Source organism: Caloenas nicobarica, chromosome 3 (genome assembly GCF_036013445.1).
Source record: "Caloenas nicobarica isolate bCalNic1 chromosome 3, bCalNic1.hap1, whole genome shotgun sequence".
NCBI classification, from domain to species: domain Eukaryota; kingdom Metazoa; phylum Chordata; class Aves; order Columbiformes; family Columbidae; genus Caloenas; species Caloenas nicobarica.
In genome coordinates, this window is record NC_088247.1 from 31,880,063 (window position 1) to 31,896,530 (window position 16,468).

Below are 16,468 nucleotides of genomic sequence, written 5' to 3' on the forward strand. Positions count from 1 at the left end.
AACAGACAAAGGAAAAAAAACACCAAAACCCCCCCAAACTTTTAGTAAAGCTGACTCTGGGCCTTCCCTTGCTCCTCTGCTAGCCATGGTGGTTTTGCCACTGACAACAAAGAAGGAGGACCAGAGCCTTTAATGCCCTACTTTTAAGTGTTAATACATTTACAGAAGACTGTACAAACAAGCGCTGAACAGAAATTACACATTATTAGAGCTACACAATAGTTGTACATGTTGCTAAAACAATGCTGCTAAATGAAGAAGCTTTATTAGAGTTTTTGGCTGCTGTTATTAAAAATATATTTACCTGAAAGGAAATACAAGTATTTCATATTACAAACAATTTAAAATATAGCAGTAAGCAACATAAACTATTGCTTTTTATGTTTATACAATTTTTTGGCATAACACTGCCATACAATTACAGAATTATAAAATATATCTTTATAGTGCATTACAAATCCAGAAACTGGTTACCACTCCTACCACATACATATGGTATTGGTACTACCAAACATGCACAGCATTCTGTAATTAAACACTGCAAAGGAATACAGAGAAGAGAGCAGGACCATTCATAAAAACTGATACGTAGCTGTTTCATTTTGCAAGTAAAAATCATTGGGTTTTGTTTGTTTTCTTTTTACTGCACTTTTTTCTCAGAATACATTTTAATAATGAGGTCTACGACATTTCCAAATTTTATCAGTGCAAAACTATACCTAATCGTCTGTCACTGAAGTCAAACTGCATAAAGGGCAAACAACCATGAAATAGGTTAAAACACAGAAAAAAGAGCAACCAATGATTAGCAAACATGCTTCAGCAGGACCCTAAAATATAAGTACCATAACCTTTTTTTACTGCAAAACAATAATTTTCACATAGTTAGCCACAGTAGTAAATACATTCAGTATATTTCACAATAAACTTTAGTTGATGAATATGCCACTAGACTCGTAAGCGTGGTAGAATTTAAAAGTGCCAAGTTTCTAAGAAGAGACTTCTTTCAGAACAATTTGCCAATTCTCACATTTGTTATTTTATAGTGAACGGCTTAATGCTTTTGAAAATAAAGGTAGTTTTAAGTGTAAAGCCACGGGAGGTCTCTATGTAATTGATCTCTATAGCTTCTGAACTATATTTTAAGAGTCCATTTGGTACGGCATGTATTAAATTTATTTATTTTAAATAAACTCTTGCTTTCCCCAATGGTCTCAAGTAAGCACACTTAACAACGTGGGCTGTAAAAGGAACACAGTTTATAGGAAAAGAAACAGTTCACAGGCAATACAGAGCACAGAAAAATTAGAGACACAACTTGCATTCCCTTTGGAGGGCTGCATTTAAATACCTGTTAGGAGTGAATCTATGGTGTTGGCCATGATGCGAATAGCAAGTGGGTTGCCCACGCTTAAGTCTTTTGGACCCATCCTTCATTTTCAGGCTCCGATGGCCATCAAAAACACCTTTTGAGCAGTTACTCCAATTGCAGTTGGAACTGGGGACATGCATTAAAATGAGTTACCAAAATATGGAATAAAGAGTACGGTTCTCTGAACACCCCAGATAGTATGTCCATCTTCTACACGATCACAATGCTACACCTACTGATGCTGGTGTCTCCAAAACCAGAGGTACTTCACTCAGATGTGGGCTAGGAATCTTGCTTTTGCACTGATAGGAAAAAAATAATCTGTTCTGCAGTTGGAATCTGACTTTTAATACTTCGTACAAAAGGATGTATGTGTAAAAATTTATTCAGAAGGGACACGTAAGATAATATTGTCATCAACATAGGACAAGTTTTCTGCCTAAGCAGACATCTGCCTAAGGACAGAAATACAGGATATTTTCTGCCTAAGCAGCTATTTATCATTAGAATCTCCCAAGGCTTTTAAAAACTGACTTGAAGTGGATGACTGTTCATCTCACAGTATTTTTAGCAACTGTGTTCAAATGCACTAGAGATTCTTGAATAAACAGATCTGAGACAAATAAGAAATTACTTTTTCCACACAAAACACAATTAAAACATGGAACTCACAGGCACAAGGGATTGCGGAGGCTGAAAGAAACCACATGTTCAAAAATGCCAAAAATCCTGGAGAAAAATGGGGTCACCTTATCTGTTCTTTGTTTCACACCATCTGTTGGTGGTCACTGCTGAAGGCAGGATACAAGGCTAGAAACACCTTTGGTTCTGATCCACAGTGGTAGTTCTTAGGACAATGTCCATCATTAGCATGATACTGTCACACTTTTATGAGTGGCAAAATTTGCTTCACATATTTGCATCTTATTCATCAATACAGCTTTTGTCAAGGAAATTCAACATATGTTACCTGTAAAAATATGCCATAATAAGAGTTACATTTTCACTTAAACACGTCTTACTGTAATTTGTGATCAGTTTTGCATTAATGTATTTGTGATAATTTTATTTTCAATAAGAATAAGCAATATTCTATCTTCTAAAAGTAAAATTATTTCCATCTGTATAAAAATTTTGATCAAGACTATTTTTTTCCTAAATACTGTGGTATTATTTTGGGCAATGCCTTAATTAAGAGGACTTGTCTTTCCTACATAATCATTTTTAGGAATTGTCTGCAGGAATTACACATATATCACAGATATAATTACAAAAGGCTGTTACTGAGTGGTCTGTATGTAACAGGTGAACCAGTAGTCTGGTCTCACCCTTTGATTCCCAACACAGACTTTCCCCTACCCCACTTCTCAGCCACTAGACAAATCATTACCACCACAACTATCAGGAAAAGAAAGGTGCAAAAACATAATTAAATTAAATAGATATAAATAAATTTTATTTTAAAACAAACAAGAGCTGTTTTCCATTTAAATCTATTAAATCTCCCTTGACTTACCTTACTGGATTACCCATCAAAATTACACGAAGATTCTAAAGTCTGTAAACCTTCTGGTTATAGTACAGGTATATGCAGATGATTACAATTATCCTGGAATAATTCAAGGAGGCTTACACTAGGTTACATTAAATATTAACTATGATTGAACCAATACCTAATACATCCGACTGCTGTAATCTTAGAGCAGGAAACTGAAGAACGGACCAAGCCAGGGAACAGCTCTCAAAGGCTTATTGCAAATATTTTTAGCATCCTTCAGGACCACACCTTTAAGTACGAGCAATATGAAGACTAAGAGCTCGGTTCTGATCCTAGACATGTGCACAGGTGTAACTGCTTTTCGCATCACGTACCTGAGCTTGCAGTCCCTGCGCCAGCGCAGTCTCGGGTACCGAGGCACAGTTACATCCTGGACAGCAGAGCAGAGCTGAAACTAATCTTAAAGTGCAGCATTTTTGCATGATTTGTATGATCACCTTCACTTGAATTTGTTTTCTCAATAACATTTTGTCAAGTCGCACATCCATTTTCCTTCACCACAGGATACTTAAAATCAAATTTACTTATTGGGAAAGAACTCCCATATGGGAGGTTCTGCTCAATTAATAAAGTAATAGCTCAGAATCTAGTGAAACACTGGGCCAAAATACATTATTGCAGTAAGCACACAGAAACTCCTGAATACTTAAGCACGTAGTGAGACAAAACCAAGTTTAACAGTGAGCAAATGTCCTGACTTTCTTTGTACATCCTCAGTTTCTGAAGTAATGGTTAAATAATGAAGTACTAGCATTCATGAGAATACAAACATTTTAACATATATTGTCCTGTAAAGCTGAAAGTCAATACTTAGAAACTTTAAGCACAGGGTGCTTCTGGCTCCTAAGGCCATGCCTGTAACAAAATGCATACAGTGCACCCACTAGATCCTCACAGATCTCAGTGGGATGCTACACTGTGTGATTGCCCTGCAATTAACCCTTCTTTTGAACACTTGCAAAATCAGAAGAAACAACTCCTCCATGAAAAGAATGATAAACCATCACGTTTTACATAGAGCAGAATTTGTCAGTTAAAGCTGAAGTATCCCTTGGGAGTAGTTCTGCTGATAAGGCTGCATGACAAAGATCAGAGAGTGCAGGAGCCCACCTGACACAAAAGCCCTCATGCACCTCATCCCCAAAGTTCTTTGTAGGCAACTGGTACACCACTACTCTTCTTACTTCTGGGAAAACCGACAGAAATATGCTGAGTTGCAGATTAAAAAAATAATTGCAGAGTTAATAAGGACATGAGTCCCGAAGTTCTTGATTGTATTTTCAGATACACTGGGCCCTTAATGCAGACAGCCCTGCCAGATGAAAAGTACATTAAGTATAATTATGAGTGGAGAACCAGCAAGCAGGTATAGGTGAAAACTGTGTCACAATAACAGAATACGACACTGCAGAGACATCTTTTGGATGTGCATCCCAGGAGTTTTCTCATTTAAACCATGTCCCTAAGAATCTCATCTATGCATCTTTTAAACACCTCCAGGGATGGTGACTCCATCACTTCCCTGGGCAGCCTGTTCCAATGCCTGACAACCCTTTCCATGAAGAAATGTTTCCTAATATCCAATCTGAACCTCCCCTGGTGCAACCTAAGGCCATTTCTTCTCATCCTATCACTTGTTACTTGGGAGAAGAGACCAACACCCTCCATGCTCCAACCTCCTTTCAGGTGGTTGCAGAGAGCGATAAGGTCTCCCCTCAGCCTCCTTTTCTCCAGGCTGAACAGCCCCAGTTCCCTCAGCCGCTCCTCATCAGACTTGTGCTCCAGACCTTTCACCAGCTTCGTCGCCCATCTCTGAACTCTCTCCAGCACCTCAATGTCTTTCTTGTAGTGAGGGGCCCAAAACTGAACACAGGATTCGAGGTGCGGCCTCAGCAGTGCTGAGTACAGGGGGACGATCACTTCCTTAATCCTGTGTTCAATCAAATTACAGTATAAACATAACACCCCCAGAATTCCTGATTTCACTTGAACACTATGCACTTTTTAAAGTGTTTAACCTTAATACTAAAGTCCATAAACTGAAGGCTCTGTATAACTACCTACCTTATAGTTATGTTCCTCAAACACAGGGTATAAGTTTACCCTGTGCAATTCAATAAATAACTATGTAAAAACAACGCTATTAAGTTGGCACAGTCAGGCACTCAAGATTTTAAAAGCCACAGGCAGAACATAAAGATGTCCTCCCTGTGCATATGTGTGAGGTTAGAGTCCTTAATTACATGGACCAATTTTATCTCAGCATTCCCTGTCCCCTTCTGCTCTGAAGGACAGAGGCAAACATGAACAAGGGGATCTTACTTCAAGTCCAGGGTACAGTGCTACCTGGGGAAAGCAACGGATGATGTACTGCCATGGTGGGAATTAGCGAAACAGAACAATACAAGACATTCTGTCTGTGCTCTGAAACTCCTGAAAACTTTGTCATTTTGAGTTATAAGACTTGAATAAAGTCCTGTAACACTCTTGTACTCAAACTGTAGTCAGCCACTTGCCTTAAAACATTTCATTAAAAATATACTAATGGCAGTGGATAATATATACACTTTTAAATAGAAAATACGTACAGAAGTTTGAGACTATTTTAGGACTGTAGAAAGTTTGAGTTCCACCTGCGTTATTCTTTAATTCATATTCTACATAAGTAACTTGCTGGGTACTATCTTGTTTGACTGAATAGCATGAAGTCAGAAGAGGCTACTCAGGGAACGCAGACAGCCCTTCAGTGAAGAAAGCTGGGAAAGACCTTAACTGGGAAATTCCCACCTGCTGGGCTCCAGCTGGGCCAGCAGACTGGCCTGTCTCAGGTTTCAGTCTATGATCAAAATAACATTAAACCATAAAAGATCTCTGATAAAGAGCAAAGGGAGGAAACAGACAGCTGGCAGGAGGCATCAGGGCTACCTTCTTCTCCCAGACCAGCAACAGGGGGTTCAGCATTGTGCAGAGCTTACCCAAAACTGGCCAAGGAAGATCCAAGTTTAGGTAAGATCCAGCTGGACAGGCCTGGTGACATTCCCCCTGACGGCTTTGACGATGACACAGTGCTTTGTGGTGAAGACACTGCTTTTCAGCTCTCCAGAGGCCTTCCAGGTGCTGAACCCAGCTGGGAGTTGTTTTGTTACAGGTCATCAACAGAGAATTTCCACCTTGAGGCCAAATGTGAGTGATCAAAGAGATCACTGCCCCCAGATTAGTAGCAGTAACAAATGAGTCAAGAGAAGAGAAAACTTAACAGGGACTAAAAGTAGTCTAAGGTGCAACTTCCCTTGTACCCAAAAGCTGTGGATACAGTTTCAGTGTAAGTTAAACTTTTATTCAGTGTACAATAATACCCAGCTGCATAGGACATTTTGATATCTTACTACGTCTCTCTGACAAGGATGCTAATCTAAGGTAAAAGATGCTGTGCAAATACTGCTGTTAAACATGAACATAGCTCCTAAAAAAATGCACTACAGAAAAACTGTGCTCTCGAAATAATTTTGTTATTTCATAAAAGGAAATCAAAATTCTAAAGCATATTAAAAGAAACTTTAAAATTCTGTTGTTCCAAGGCTTTCTAGTAAGTCACACTTTATTTTTTTTTTTTTAAATATTGGATGAATTTAATGGCAAAAAAAATAGATAAGCTTTTCTATGCAAACTGTCTGGAAACAAAAATTAATTTCTAGGCTTTGAACTTCCACAGTTTTAAAGAGCCACACCTCACTGACTGTTGTTAAACTGAGGTTAAAAAAAATAAAATTCATTAACCTAACAGAAGCCCAATCTGCTGCATTCACAACAAGCATAGTTTCATGAACATTTTATACTACTCTAGATGGAAATTTCACCCAAAATGAAGGAGCAATGAATAATTTGCTTCATTCAATATGAAATATAATGATTTTTAACCTCAGATTCATGATTTGAGCTCATCCTTGTTTCTCGTGGTGGTCTCCCCTGAAAGCATATCCTTATCAAGGTTATCTGGTAGATCTGCTGATGTGTTATTTGACGAATTCTCAGTGTCACATAAATCTTTCTCTATAGCGCCTGGGTGATTTCCACAGTCATTGTTCAGATTTTCATCATCTCTTTTGGAATGAGAAGTGTCCTCCTTTCTGTCTGAAGTACTATGAATTTCTTCTGATTTTGAAAGCGGACCAGTATCAGTATCACTGTTCTTTTCACCGTTGTTCTGCCTAACAGCATCACAGTTCATTTCTTGTTCATTCTGGTCATTGTCTTCCCCGTTTTTTGTGAGTTCTACCTTTCTTTCTTCAGTTGTTTTACCAGCTGAGCTTCCACCTGCCGATGTATTCTTAGGCTCTTTTGATTTCTTATGCTTAGAAATATAACTATTGTTAATAGAAACTGGAGATGCTGGCTTTTTATTTGTTTTGCTTCCCTCGGACTTCTGTTTTCTTGGGGGTCCCCAGATAAAATGCTCTGAGGGTGTATAATGTTGCTGGGCAAATCTCAGGAGTTTCCTCCTTTCTCTTCGGTCTCTAATAGTATACACAAAATATTCTAGAGCACTTTGCTTTATGTTGGGAATGGTATCTTCCACAAGAGCTTCATGGAGAATAAATTTTACCAGGGGAGATTTGAAACTCTCATATCCAAGCTCACCAAGACTTTTCAGAATTCGAGTGATTCTCAAGTAGTTGTGTTGAGACCTTTGGAGAAAAGGGTGAAAAAAAAAAATCCATTGAATCGGAAAAAAACACCTTATAGATATAGAACTGGAACTGCAATTCCTCACTCAATTTTACCACTCCAGGTGTGTACTTGAGGCTTTAATTTCTCACAGCTGCTAAAGCTTGCTAGCACCTCCTTTGCTAGGATGTTGTGAGTAAAAATTAGTGTCTGTAAAATGCACTGAAGCAACAAGCTGGAAAAAAAAAATCTAAGTGTGTACTGATTTTGATTCCTTCTGCTGCATATATTCTTTCTGAGGAGAAAACCAGTCACTTTCTAAAATACAGATTTTGTAGTGTATTGCAGTAATATAGCTACAGAACAGGTTTCACTGCACTTCACTTAAGCTGGATCTCCAGTCTGGACTAACTACCTGTGCTTCTGATACAGTCAGTGCTGGGAGAAAAACAGGCACCTCTGGAGAGCAAGTCTCACTGTCATAAGAAGTGTCTAAGATAAATGGAATGACCTGTCTTCTGGAGCGCTTGTGAAGGGCTCTCTCCCTCATGAAGTACACCTAAGTAAACAGTAAAACTTAAATGCCTAAATTTTAGATGGGTAAAATTAGGTAAAAAGAGCCCCAATCCCTGACTTAAAACTGTGTAGCTACTCACTGGTGAAAATAGAGGAATTGCAATGTAAAAACATGCAGTGAGTAACATTTGGGCTTCCTGAAACCCTGTTTTATCTGTGATCTGAGTCTGAACCCACACCCATATTGGCTCACACAGTATTTAAGTAAAATTAATAACAAGTTATTCTCATTATTCACCCAAAGTTATTCACCAGCAATTCTACCTACAAGCTTTCATTTGGACAGGAGAACAAAATACTGCAAGAAAACACTCTTCAGCTCTAAGGTCCAAGGTATTATAAAAGCAATTACAAGATTTGAAAAGATATTTTGATACAATTAATCTGCATGGGACACTTCACACAAGGCTGATAAAAAGCAACAGATGTAGTTCGCTGAAAGTTGGGCTCAGGTTTGACTTAATGCATGTCTAAACCTCTCCAGTTAAGCATGCAATTAAAAAGTATTAAATACATAATATTTCATGTTTTGAGGAAGGAGGGAAATCTTGTTTTTCAGCTTCCATACAGGTGTGGAGAACCTGATTTTTCTCAAAAGGAAATACAAATATAAAGATAAGCCACTCGTTCTTTCCAAATGAGAAGCAGTGCTTTGCGATCAGGTGAAAACATGTTCAATATCATGACAAATTAATTTGCAACTGTGATCTTCTTCAGTACCATCTGAAGGTGTATTTTCAGGGAATTCACTGATGTCAATTAGACTAGTAATGGGCGAAGAGCACAATCAAGAAAAGGGGAAGGAAGACGTACACATAAAGATGCAAACCAGGCATTGACTGTTTCTTTTTCTCTTATTCCTGGCAATCTTTGGAAAACACATCTTTCCTTTCTCTAGAAAACAAAAGGCTAAAGAGATTCTGTGGCAATTCTAGAGAGTGGAGTGCATGTCATTACTTACTCATTCAAATGCTGAAATCTTTCTTGCCAGTTAGCAGCTCGTGCTACGTTTCCAGTTTTATCAATTAGTTTTATTCCAAAAAACTCCAACATCATTTTGTAAGCCAAAAGGAATCTCCTAATTGCTTCTTTTGTTTTCTTGAATTCCTAATAAACAAAGAATACGTCCAAAATTCTAAGTGGCACTAAAGCAAGTACTTCCGCATTGTATAAAACAACTCTACATAACAAAAAGCAGTTATGTATCAAAATTGATGTGATGGTTTGTATTGAGCTCAACTTGTATTACCTCAATTTCATACGTAGTTAATTCTTTAGCATAGAAGTTCAGACCTTGTTCCCTCAGTGGGAAAAGCCTGTTGAAAGAAAAAGCGTGTTATGGCTCACAGTATATGAACACTTAATCAAATTAACGCTTTGAAACAGAAATAGGTAATAAGTGACCAACCACTGTATGTAAGTGTGGTTATGTTCCAGTTTTTCATAGTCTCCTTTCCATTTATTTAGGACTTCTTCAATATAAACCCCTGCATAAAAATAATTTGAGAACTGTTAGGTAGTCATCAAAACCAGTGTTCAGCTATGTAAGTACATGCTATGTTAACATAATGATAGAATGCATACTTTAATTCTCTTGCACATACTATGTGAAATAAGGTCTGTTACAGTCACAAATAAATTAGTTTCAATTTAAAATTAATTTAATTACTAAAACCTAATGCAAAATAAGATATTTATCAAATTTTAATACAAACGAAACCAAATGACTTATACTGAATTACTTTCCAGCAGAGGGCATGTGACAATAACCTCTGTAAAACATACTTCCCAAAAAGTTCTCGTCCTAGATCCCTTTACCACACTGACTGGCAATTTTTAATAACAAACTGCTTTGGTATACTACTGGATCGTGAATCACCTGCCATTGCTTTAATATGACAAAACTTTGCATACGTATCTACATATATAGCTCATCCTGGTAGAGCAAAGCCTCAGATCTTTAAGAAATCTCCCATTCCATGAATATCTCCTGCTTCAAATAACATTAAGATTTGGAAATCTTTCCCATTTAGCTGTGGCCAAGAGTCTTGATACCATTGCCATGAGTTTGACCATGGAGCCTCGGGTCATGCCCAACAAATGACAATTTCAGCTTTTAGTGGTCTCAGAAGAGTTGTGGAGTTCAGTCAGTTCCTCTTGGAAAAAACACGGTGATAGAAAAAGGGGGCAAAGTACATGTAAAAGGAAATTAATCATTCCTCACACTGAGACCGTACTCATGAAATTCAGTTACAGGCCTGGGCTCTTCCTTGCCAGGCACTGCACAAATACATGAAGCACATAAAAGGACAGTCCTTGTTCCAAACCAGTCTCTTTCCATGAATGAATGCTCAGTGTCAGCCTGTTTCTACTCTGAAGCCAACAACAGTTTTACCACTACTGCACAGCCTCTCCCAAAGTCAAATAGCACAGGAGTGGCCTACAAGGCCCAAAGCTCCATGCAGGTAGTCTCCTGCTATACATATGAGATCTCTTTCTCTCCTCAGTGAAAATTTCCACTTGGGTCTGAATTACGAGGGAGAACTTTTCTTTGAAAAACGGAGAAAGCAGCCAGTCAGAGGGGCTGCTAAGAAGATAGGTTTTCAGTGTAGGCAAGGTTGGAAAAGGATCTCCCTAAGAGGACCTCCTGCCATCACCAACCTGTGTCCAGCTTTCAAAATAACTGCATTTCAAGTATTGGAAGACTTGCTGCTCAATTCCAGGGCAGAGAGTCAGGCAAACTCTGAGTCAGAACCACAAGCTAAATCTGTAGGTCATGGAATTAAACTTCAGATCTAGCGTTGCACTAGAAATGTCTTTTTTAAATAACATTCCACAGTACTTCAGTCCCTAACATGGTAGCTTAGGTTCCCTCTGAACACTCTCACAGATCCAGACTCAGGTCAAGGTGGTGGCTAATCTTTCCCAGTCTCAATAAAAACTGGCATAACCAGAGCTCACAGCCATCAACACTTCAGCCTCCCTGGACTATCAGCTACTTTTGACACCACCAACTGTAGTTTTCACCTAAAATTTTAAATTTTTTTCTTTACAAATTTTAGGAGGGAAGCCCTCCTCTAGCTGCTTCTTTTCTCCTGCTCAAGCCTCTTGAATTCCTCTTTCATTTTGCCCTTTAACGGATCACTCCCCCAACCTTTTCCAGTTTTAAGTTTCAGAGTCATATGGTCCTCAGGTTGACGCTGTCCTCAGTGCCCTTCTTTCTTTCTGTATCTGTTCTCTGTGTAACATCTCATGAATTTGCTGCCTCTGTACTGGTAATTCACAGCTCTTTTCTTCCAGTCAATCTAAGAACAGAGTCTCCAGCATCTGCCTGTGGATACCTAGATAAAGCTCAAGATGATTAAAACGAAGGCCTTATCTTTCTTTCACATAACCTGTTTTTCTCACTTGCTGAGGATACTATCACTGTCTTGCCTATGAACAGCTCTCATCTTTAACCTTCCTGTATGTACATCTTTACATCTTTCTGTATAACGTTCCTTCCCATCCAGCTTCTTATCAGAACTTTGACATTTTACATCTCAACATCCTCTTTCCTGACCTTGAAAAGTGTCCTCTTGTCACGCTTCCGTCTACCCTGAATGCTGCTGGTAAGAGCATGTTTCTAGACCACAGCTCTTTTTTTTGCCTTTTTTTTTTTCTTGCTTTGCATTCTTCCATTGTGGAGCCCTTTTCTGAACATCAGATGAAAATAATATGCCTTCACTTCCAAAGCCTTTTGTGACCTGTCCCTTCCTACCTTAGCAGAATCCATTTGTTGCTATGAGACTGATCCTGCCCCAACGGCAGCCTTCACATCCCACTTCTGTACTCCAGTGTCCACTTCAGTATTTCCTCCCAAGCTGCTCTCATGCTGAAAGGATCTTTCTGCCAACACCTTCAAAGTAACCTCCTCATCATTCATTTTAAACTCTCAAAAGCTTATTTTTGGCCTGCAAAATTTATTTTGCCAATGGCTAAGCTCTCATGTGACAACACTTCTGTCTACCATTCCAACCAAGGCTGTTTTATTGCCTCCTTCTGCTTTCCCATCTGTCTGCTACCCTCTTGTGTCTCATACTTTGGCTGCAAACTCTTTCAAGGGTAGGGTTCCTCACCTTCCAGCTCATCCTGTGTTTGTGCAGAACCCCACATATGAGGTTCCCACTCCATTACCAGAGCCAGTAGGGACTTCTAGAAATTATTTTATTATTGTTATTATAATAATCACACATGAGGTAGCTACAACACATTCTTTTTCCCTTACACAGCACTAGGGATAACGCTCTTATCCCTGCCACTCCTATTCCAGCAGCAAGAGTTTGTGCAGCATGGTGGAGCAACTTTATCTTTTATTAAACAAAGGTTGTGTCACTACTGCAAAGCAGGGGCACAAACAACGCCCTGTACTACATCACGCTGAAAATGCATGAGAAAAGCAGCACCTCCCTAGGGTGAAAGCAAACTCTGCTTTAAGTATAACCTGCTTCTGTGTTATCAATGTGCTACTCCAACATGGAAGGCTCCAGTAATACAATGCACAACTATCCACCTTTAATTTTGCAGCACTGCAATTATCACTACAGTTTCACTTTATTACTATTATTAATGGGCATTCTTTTGTGATCGCTATTATTGCCACAGACTACTCACCATCAGGTTTAAACGGGATTTTATTTTTGTAAAAGCGGAGATTGCATAAGTCATTTTGATATCGAAGATCTTTAAAGTTCTGCTAAAAGAAAGGAAACAGGACATTATCAACCTACAAAAACCTATCAAGAGTATCCAGAAAGTGATATTGTCCTCTTTGAATAACTGGAAGACAAAAAAATTGTCCTCTGTGGTTTTAGAAACCACAGAGTTTTTACTCATGCACTTAAAAGACTCAGTTTAGGGATCTGCAAATTCCTTCTGGCTGGTACCTTCTCCTACCGAGGCAGAGCAGCAAGCACAGCAGCACCTTGACGTCAGTCTCAAGGAACTTGAGAGGCAAACAAAAAGAAGTCTGAACTCTAATCTACCTTCTTCAATCTTCAAGGCATAATCCTTTTTCTGGGCTCCTACCACTGTTTTCAGGTTTACACATCTCATGTGTTTGCACGCAAACCTGGGATGAAAAGATACTGCACTAGTTTCACTCCTGTCCCACCGGCATACGCTGGGCCCCTGCATCAGCTTTTTTATTCTCGTTTCATATTTATTAGTCACCATAAAGGTTCAGGAATGTTTGGGTTGTGTTCTGTCTTCTACTAAAAAGGCAATTTTAAGCCATGAAATATTCTTACTGGATACTGGTGTCGGTACTTGTATAAATCTCTCGCTGCATAGAAGCTTCGCTTTGGCTTGGCCGTCAGCTCGGTTCCATCACCACTCTGAAACGGTTAGAAAGTAGATAATAACTATACACAAACACATTAAATAGAAAATTTGCGTAATATTAAAATAATTATTTTTCATTATGGACTTCAGCAACGTAAACAAAAATGAGTGCATTTATGTGCCTACTGTTTGGTCAAACACTGAAAATCTCCCTGCTGAATACTTAACACCACACACTTTAAACCTAAATTTAAAAAATAAAGCACAATAGCAAGACTATGAAATGTCCTCCCAATGAGACTGAATTTGATTTAAATCAACAGGTTAATTGTCATTTCCAAATGCAAGACTTCAAAATAACCTAGCAAGTGCTAGCACAAGAAGAAATGAGTAACTGAATATGAAAATGAAGAGACACCACTCACTCTGAACAGGAAATCACACTGTTTGCAAAGACTATCTGTAATGTGTACATTGACTTAATTGATATCCTTGCATCCTGTGAACGAAAATGAATAGTCATGGACAAGCCAAATTGCAGTTCTAACACCTTTTTGAACCATCTTCTATTATGTTTCTCAGAACTTCAGTGTAAAGCCTAGTAAGAACCACTAAACCCCAAAACAAAAGCCTGCATGTATGAGAACTTGTTCAGAAGCTGTGACCTGAAACAACCAGAGCCCATCAAAGCCAATGAAAATCGGCCCACTGACTTCAGAGAGCACTGCACACGTTGAAGAAAAACAGAAAAAAAGCATGAGTGTACAGAGGCTTCAACTTGCTACCATCAATGTTATTTTATTTGTAATTTCTTTATAACCATACTGCAACAAAGTTTTGTATGCTTGTATTCTTCAAGCTCATAAAGTCCCCACACTAAAACCAAAGGCCAAACGAGAAAAAAAATTTCACACCACTTCCTTGCAATACACATGTAATAGGTTAAAGCCAAAGCCTAAAAAGGGAAGTTCCCAGTGACTGCACTGAACTTTACTATTGCCCACCTCACTGCTTATCAATAGCACATTAATGGCAACCAAGCAGCTGTTTTCATTCTTCCTTCTGCAAGACCAGCTTTGACCATACCCACAGGCAAAACACACTTGAACAAGCGACACCCCTTGACACTCAGTTATCAGGCACTAGTATCACCACGTATCAAGAAAAAAAGGAAAAAATGCTTAAACTTATTTACTTCGCATAGTTGCTGAAACAAATGTAAAAATAATACATCTAACTGGGTAAAAAAACCACAGTTGGTCCACCCTGTGATCAGCTCTAATTCCAATAAAATAATTGGTAAAGCAACCCTTTATTTCCTTAGGGTCGGCATTTTTAAAGGATCCTAAAAGACAGAAACTTGCTCTGAAAATTCCTCACCTCGGACCCACGGAAGAGTCACAAATCCATTGCCACGTGTGACCCAACATTCAGGTGTTTAACCCACTTACTTAAGAGGCCAAGTTCAAGGCTACATTTAGTTTAAAGCAGAACCTTCTCTGGAAGCAGCAGCAGCAGCGGGACTGACAATGACTTCAAGGCCTCAATCTTCCCCCAAGAGTAGGTTACCATAATGACGGGGGGAGGAGAGATCGGCTCATTCCGATTTCAGATCGAGAGCTCGTGTATCACAAGCCACCGCCGCTGTTTAAGCACCGGGAAGGTCTCCCCGCCGCGGTGCCTCGGCCGGCGAATGTCGCAGAGCGGGGAGGGCGGCAGCGAGCGGGGCTGCCCCGGCACGGCCCGGGGCTCGGCTCCGCCCGGCCTCCGGCGCCGAGGAGCGCGGCGGGGCAGCGGCAGCGGCACCCAGCCCGGCGCCGCACGGCGCAGACGCCGCCGCGAAGTGCCGCCGGCCCCGCCGCTTCCTCCCCCCGCAGCGGCCGCTCCTGCCGGCCCGGGCAGGGCGAGGCCGGGGCGCGCCCGACGCTGGCGGTACCTGCTCGGCGCTGGCGGCGTCCGCCTCTGCCCGCTCCCCTTCCTCCGGCGGCGGCGGAGACGGCGGGGGCTGCTGGGGCCGGCAGTCTGCGGCGGGCAGCTCGGCCGGCTCTTCCCCGCCTCCCGCGGCGGTGCACACCCCCTCCTGCCGCCGCGGCTCCGCCGCCTCGGGCTCCGAGTCGGTCTCCCAGGTGGAGTCGCAGTCCTCCACCGTGGTGGGCTCCTTGAAGCTGACCCCGCTCAGCAGGCTGCCCATCGGGCAGGGCAGGGCAGGGCAGCGCCGTGCCCGCCGCCGCGCCGCCCGGAGGCCGCGGAGGCCGCGGGCTGGGAGCGGCCGCGGGCTGCCTACGGCTGCGGCATGGCGGGGCGGGGCGGCGGCCGGGGCTGCTCCCCCGCCCGGCCCCAGCCCACGGACAGGCGCAGGGCGGAGCTGGAGGCTCCGGGAGTTCCAGAGGCGACACGCACGCCCAGTCCCCCGCCCGCCCCGCACGGCGCAGCCCTGCCGGCGGGCAGCGGCCGTACCGGCCACCGGCACCGCGGGGCGTCCCGGCGCCGCCCGCCGCCGCCACGGGCAGCGCTCGCCCGGCCGCGGGGCCCCAGAGCCCCGGGGGACGGTGCCGCGGGGCTGGGGAAACCCGTGTCCGCGGCGAGGTGGCGGAAATGTCCCCCGGGTGCACCCCGGGGGATGGAGACCGCGTCTGGAATATTGTGTCCAGTTCTGGGCCCCTCAGTTCAAGGACAGGGAACTGCTGGAGAGAGTCCAGCGCAGGACAACAAAGATGATGAAGGGAGTGGAGCATCTCCCTTATGAGGAAAGGCTGAGGGAGCTGGGGCTCTTTAGCTTGGAGAAGAGGAGACTGAGGGGTGACCTCATTAATGTTTATAAATATATAAAGGGTGGGTGTCACGAGGATGGAGCCAGGCTCTTCTCGGTGACAACCAACAGTAAGACAAGGGGTAATGGGTTCAAGCTGGAACACAAGAGGTTCCACTTAAATTTGAGAAGAAACTTCTTCTCAGTGAGGGTGATGGAACGCTGG

General features: G+C 41.6%; 1 protein-coding gene across 3 annotated transcripts; it reads right to left on the reverse strand.

The window, feature by feature from the left end:
- Positions 1-207: 207 nt before the first annotated feature.
- OGFRL1 (opioid growth factor receptor like 1) lies at positions 208-15,755 on the reverse strand. 3 transcript variants are annotated; one of them, XM_065630755.1, is made up of 8 exons: positions 15,430-15,755; positions 13,460-13,546; positions 12,825-12,906; positions 9,580-9,658; positions 9,421-9,487; positions 9,133-9,278; positions 6,849-7,615; positions 208-2,342 (listed from the first exon to the last, which is right to left on the reverse strand). In XM_065630755.1, exons 1-7 carry the CDS (start codon positions 15,682-15,684, stop codon positions 6,856-6,858), a joined length of 1,476 nt encoding a protein of 491 aa, XP_065486827.1. In that variant the 5' UTR covers positions 15,685-15,755; the 3' UTR covers positions 208-2,342; positions 6,849-6,855. The 3 variants fall into 3 exon arrangements, with proteins under 3 accessions (XP_065486827.1, XP_065486828.1, XP_065486826.1); XM_065630756.1 differs by lacking the exon at positions 208-2,342 and having other exon boundaries at positions 2,352-7,615; positions 12,825-12,903; XM_065630754.1 differs by lacking the exon at positions 208-2,342 and having other exon boundaries at positions 2,352-7,615.
- Between the last annotated feature and the right edge of the window lie 713 nt (positions 15,756-16,468).

Coding starts and splice junctions, on each gene's coding strand:
- OGFRL1 (XM_065630755.1), bottom strand. CDS start 15,684: ATGGGCAGCCTGCTGAGCGGGGTCAGCTTCAAGGAGCCCACCACGGTG. Junction 13,547..15,429: donor ACGCCGCCAGCGCCGAGCAG/GTACCGCCAGCG, acceptor TAACCGTTTCAG/AGTGGTGATGGAACCGAGCT. Junction 12,907..13,459: donor AGTACCGACACCAGTATCCA/GTAAGAATATTT, acceptor CCTTTCTTTTAG/CAGAACTTTAAAGATCTTCG.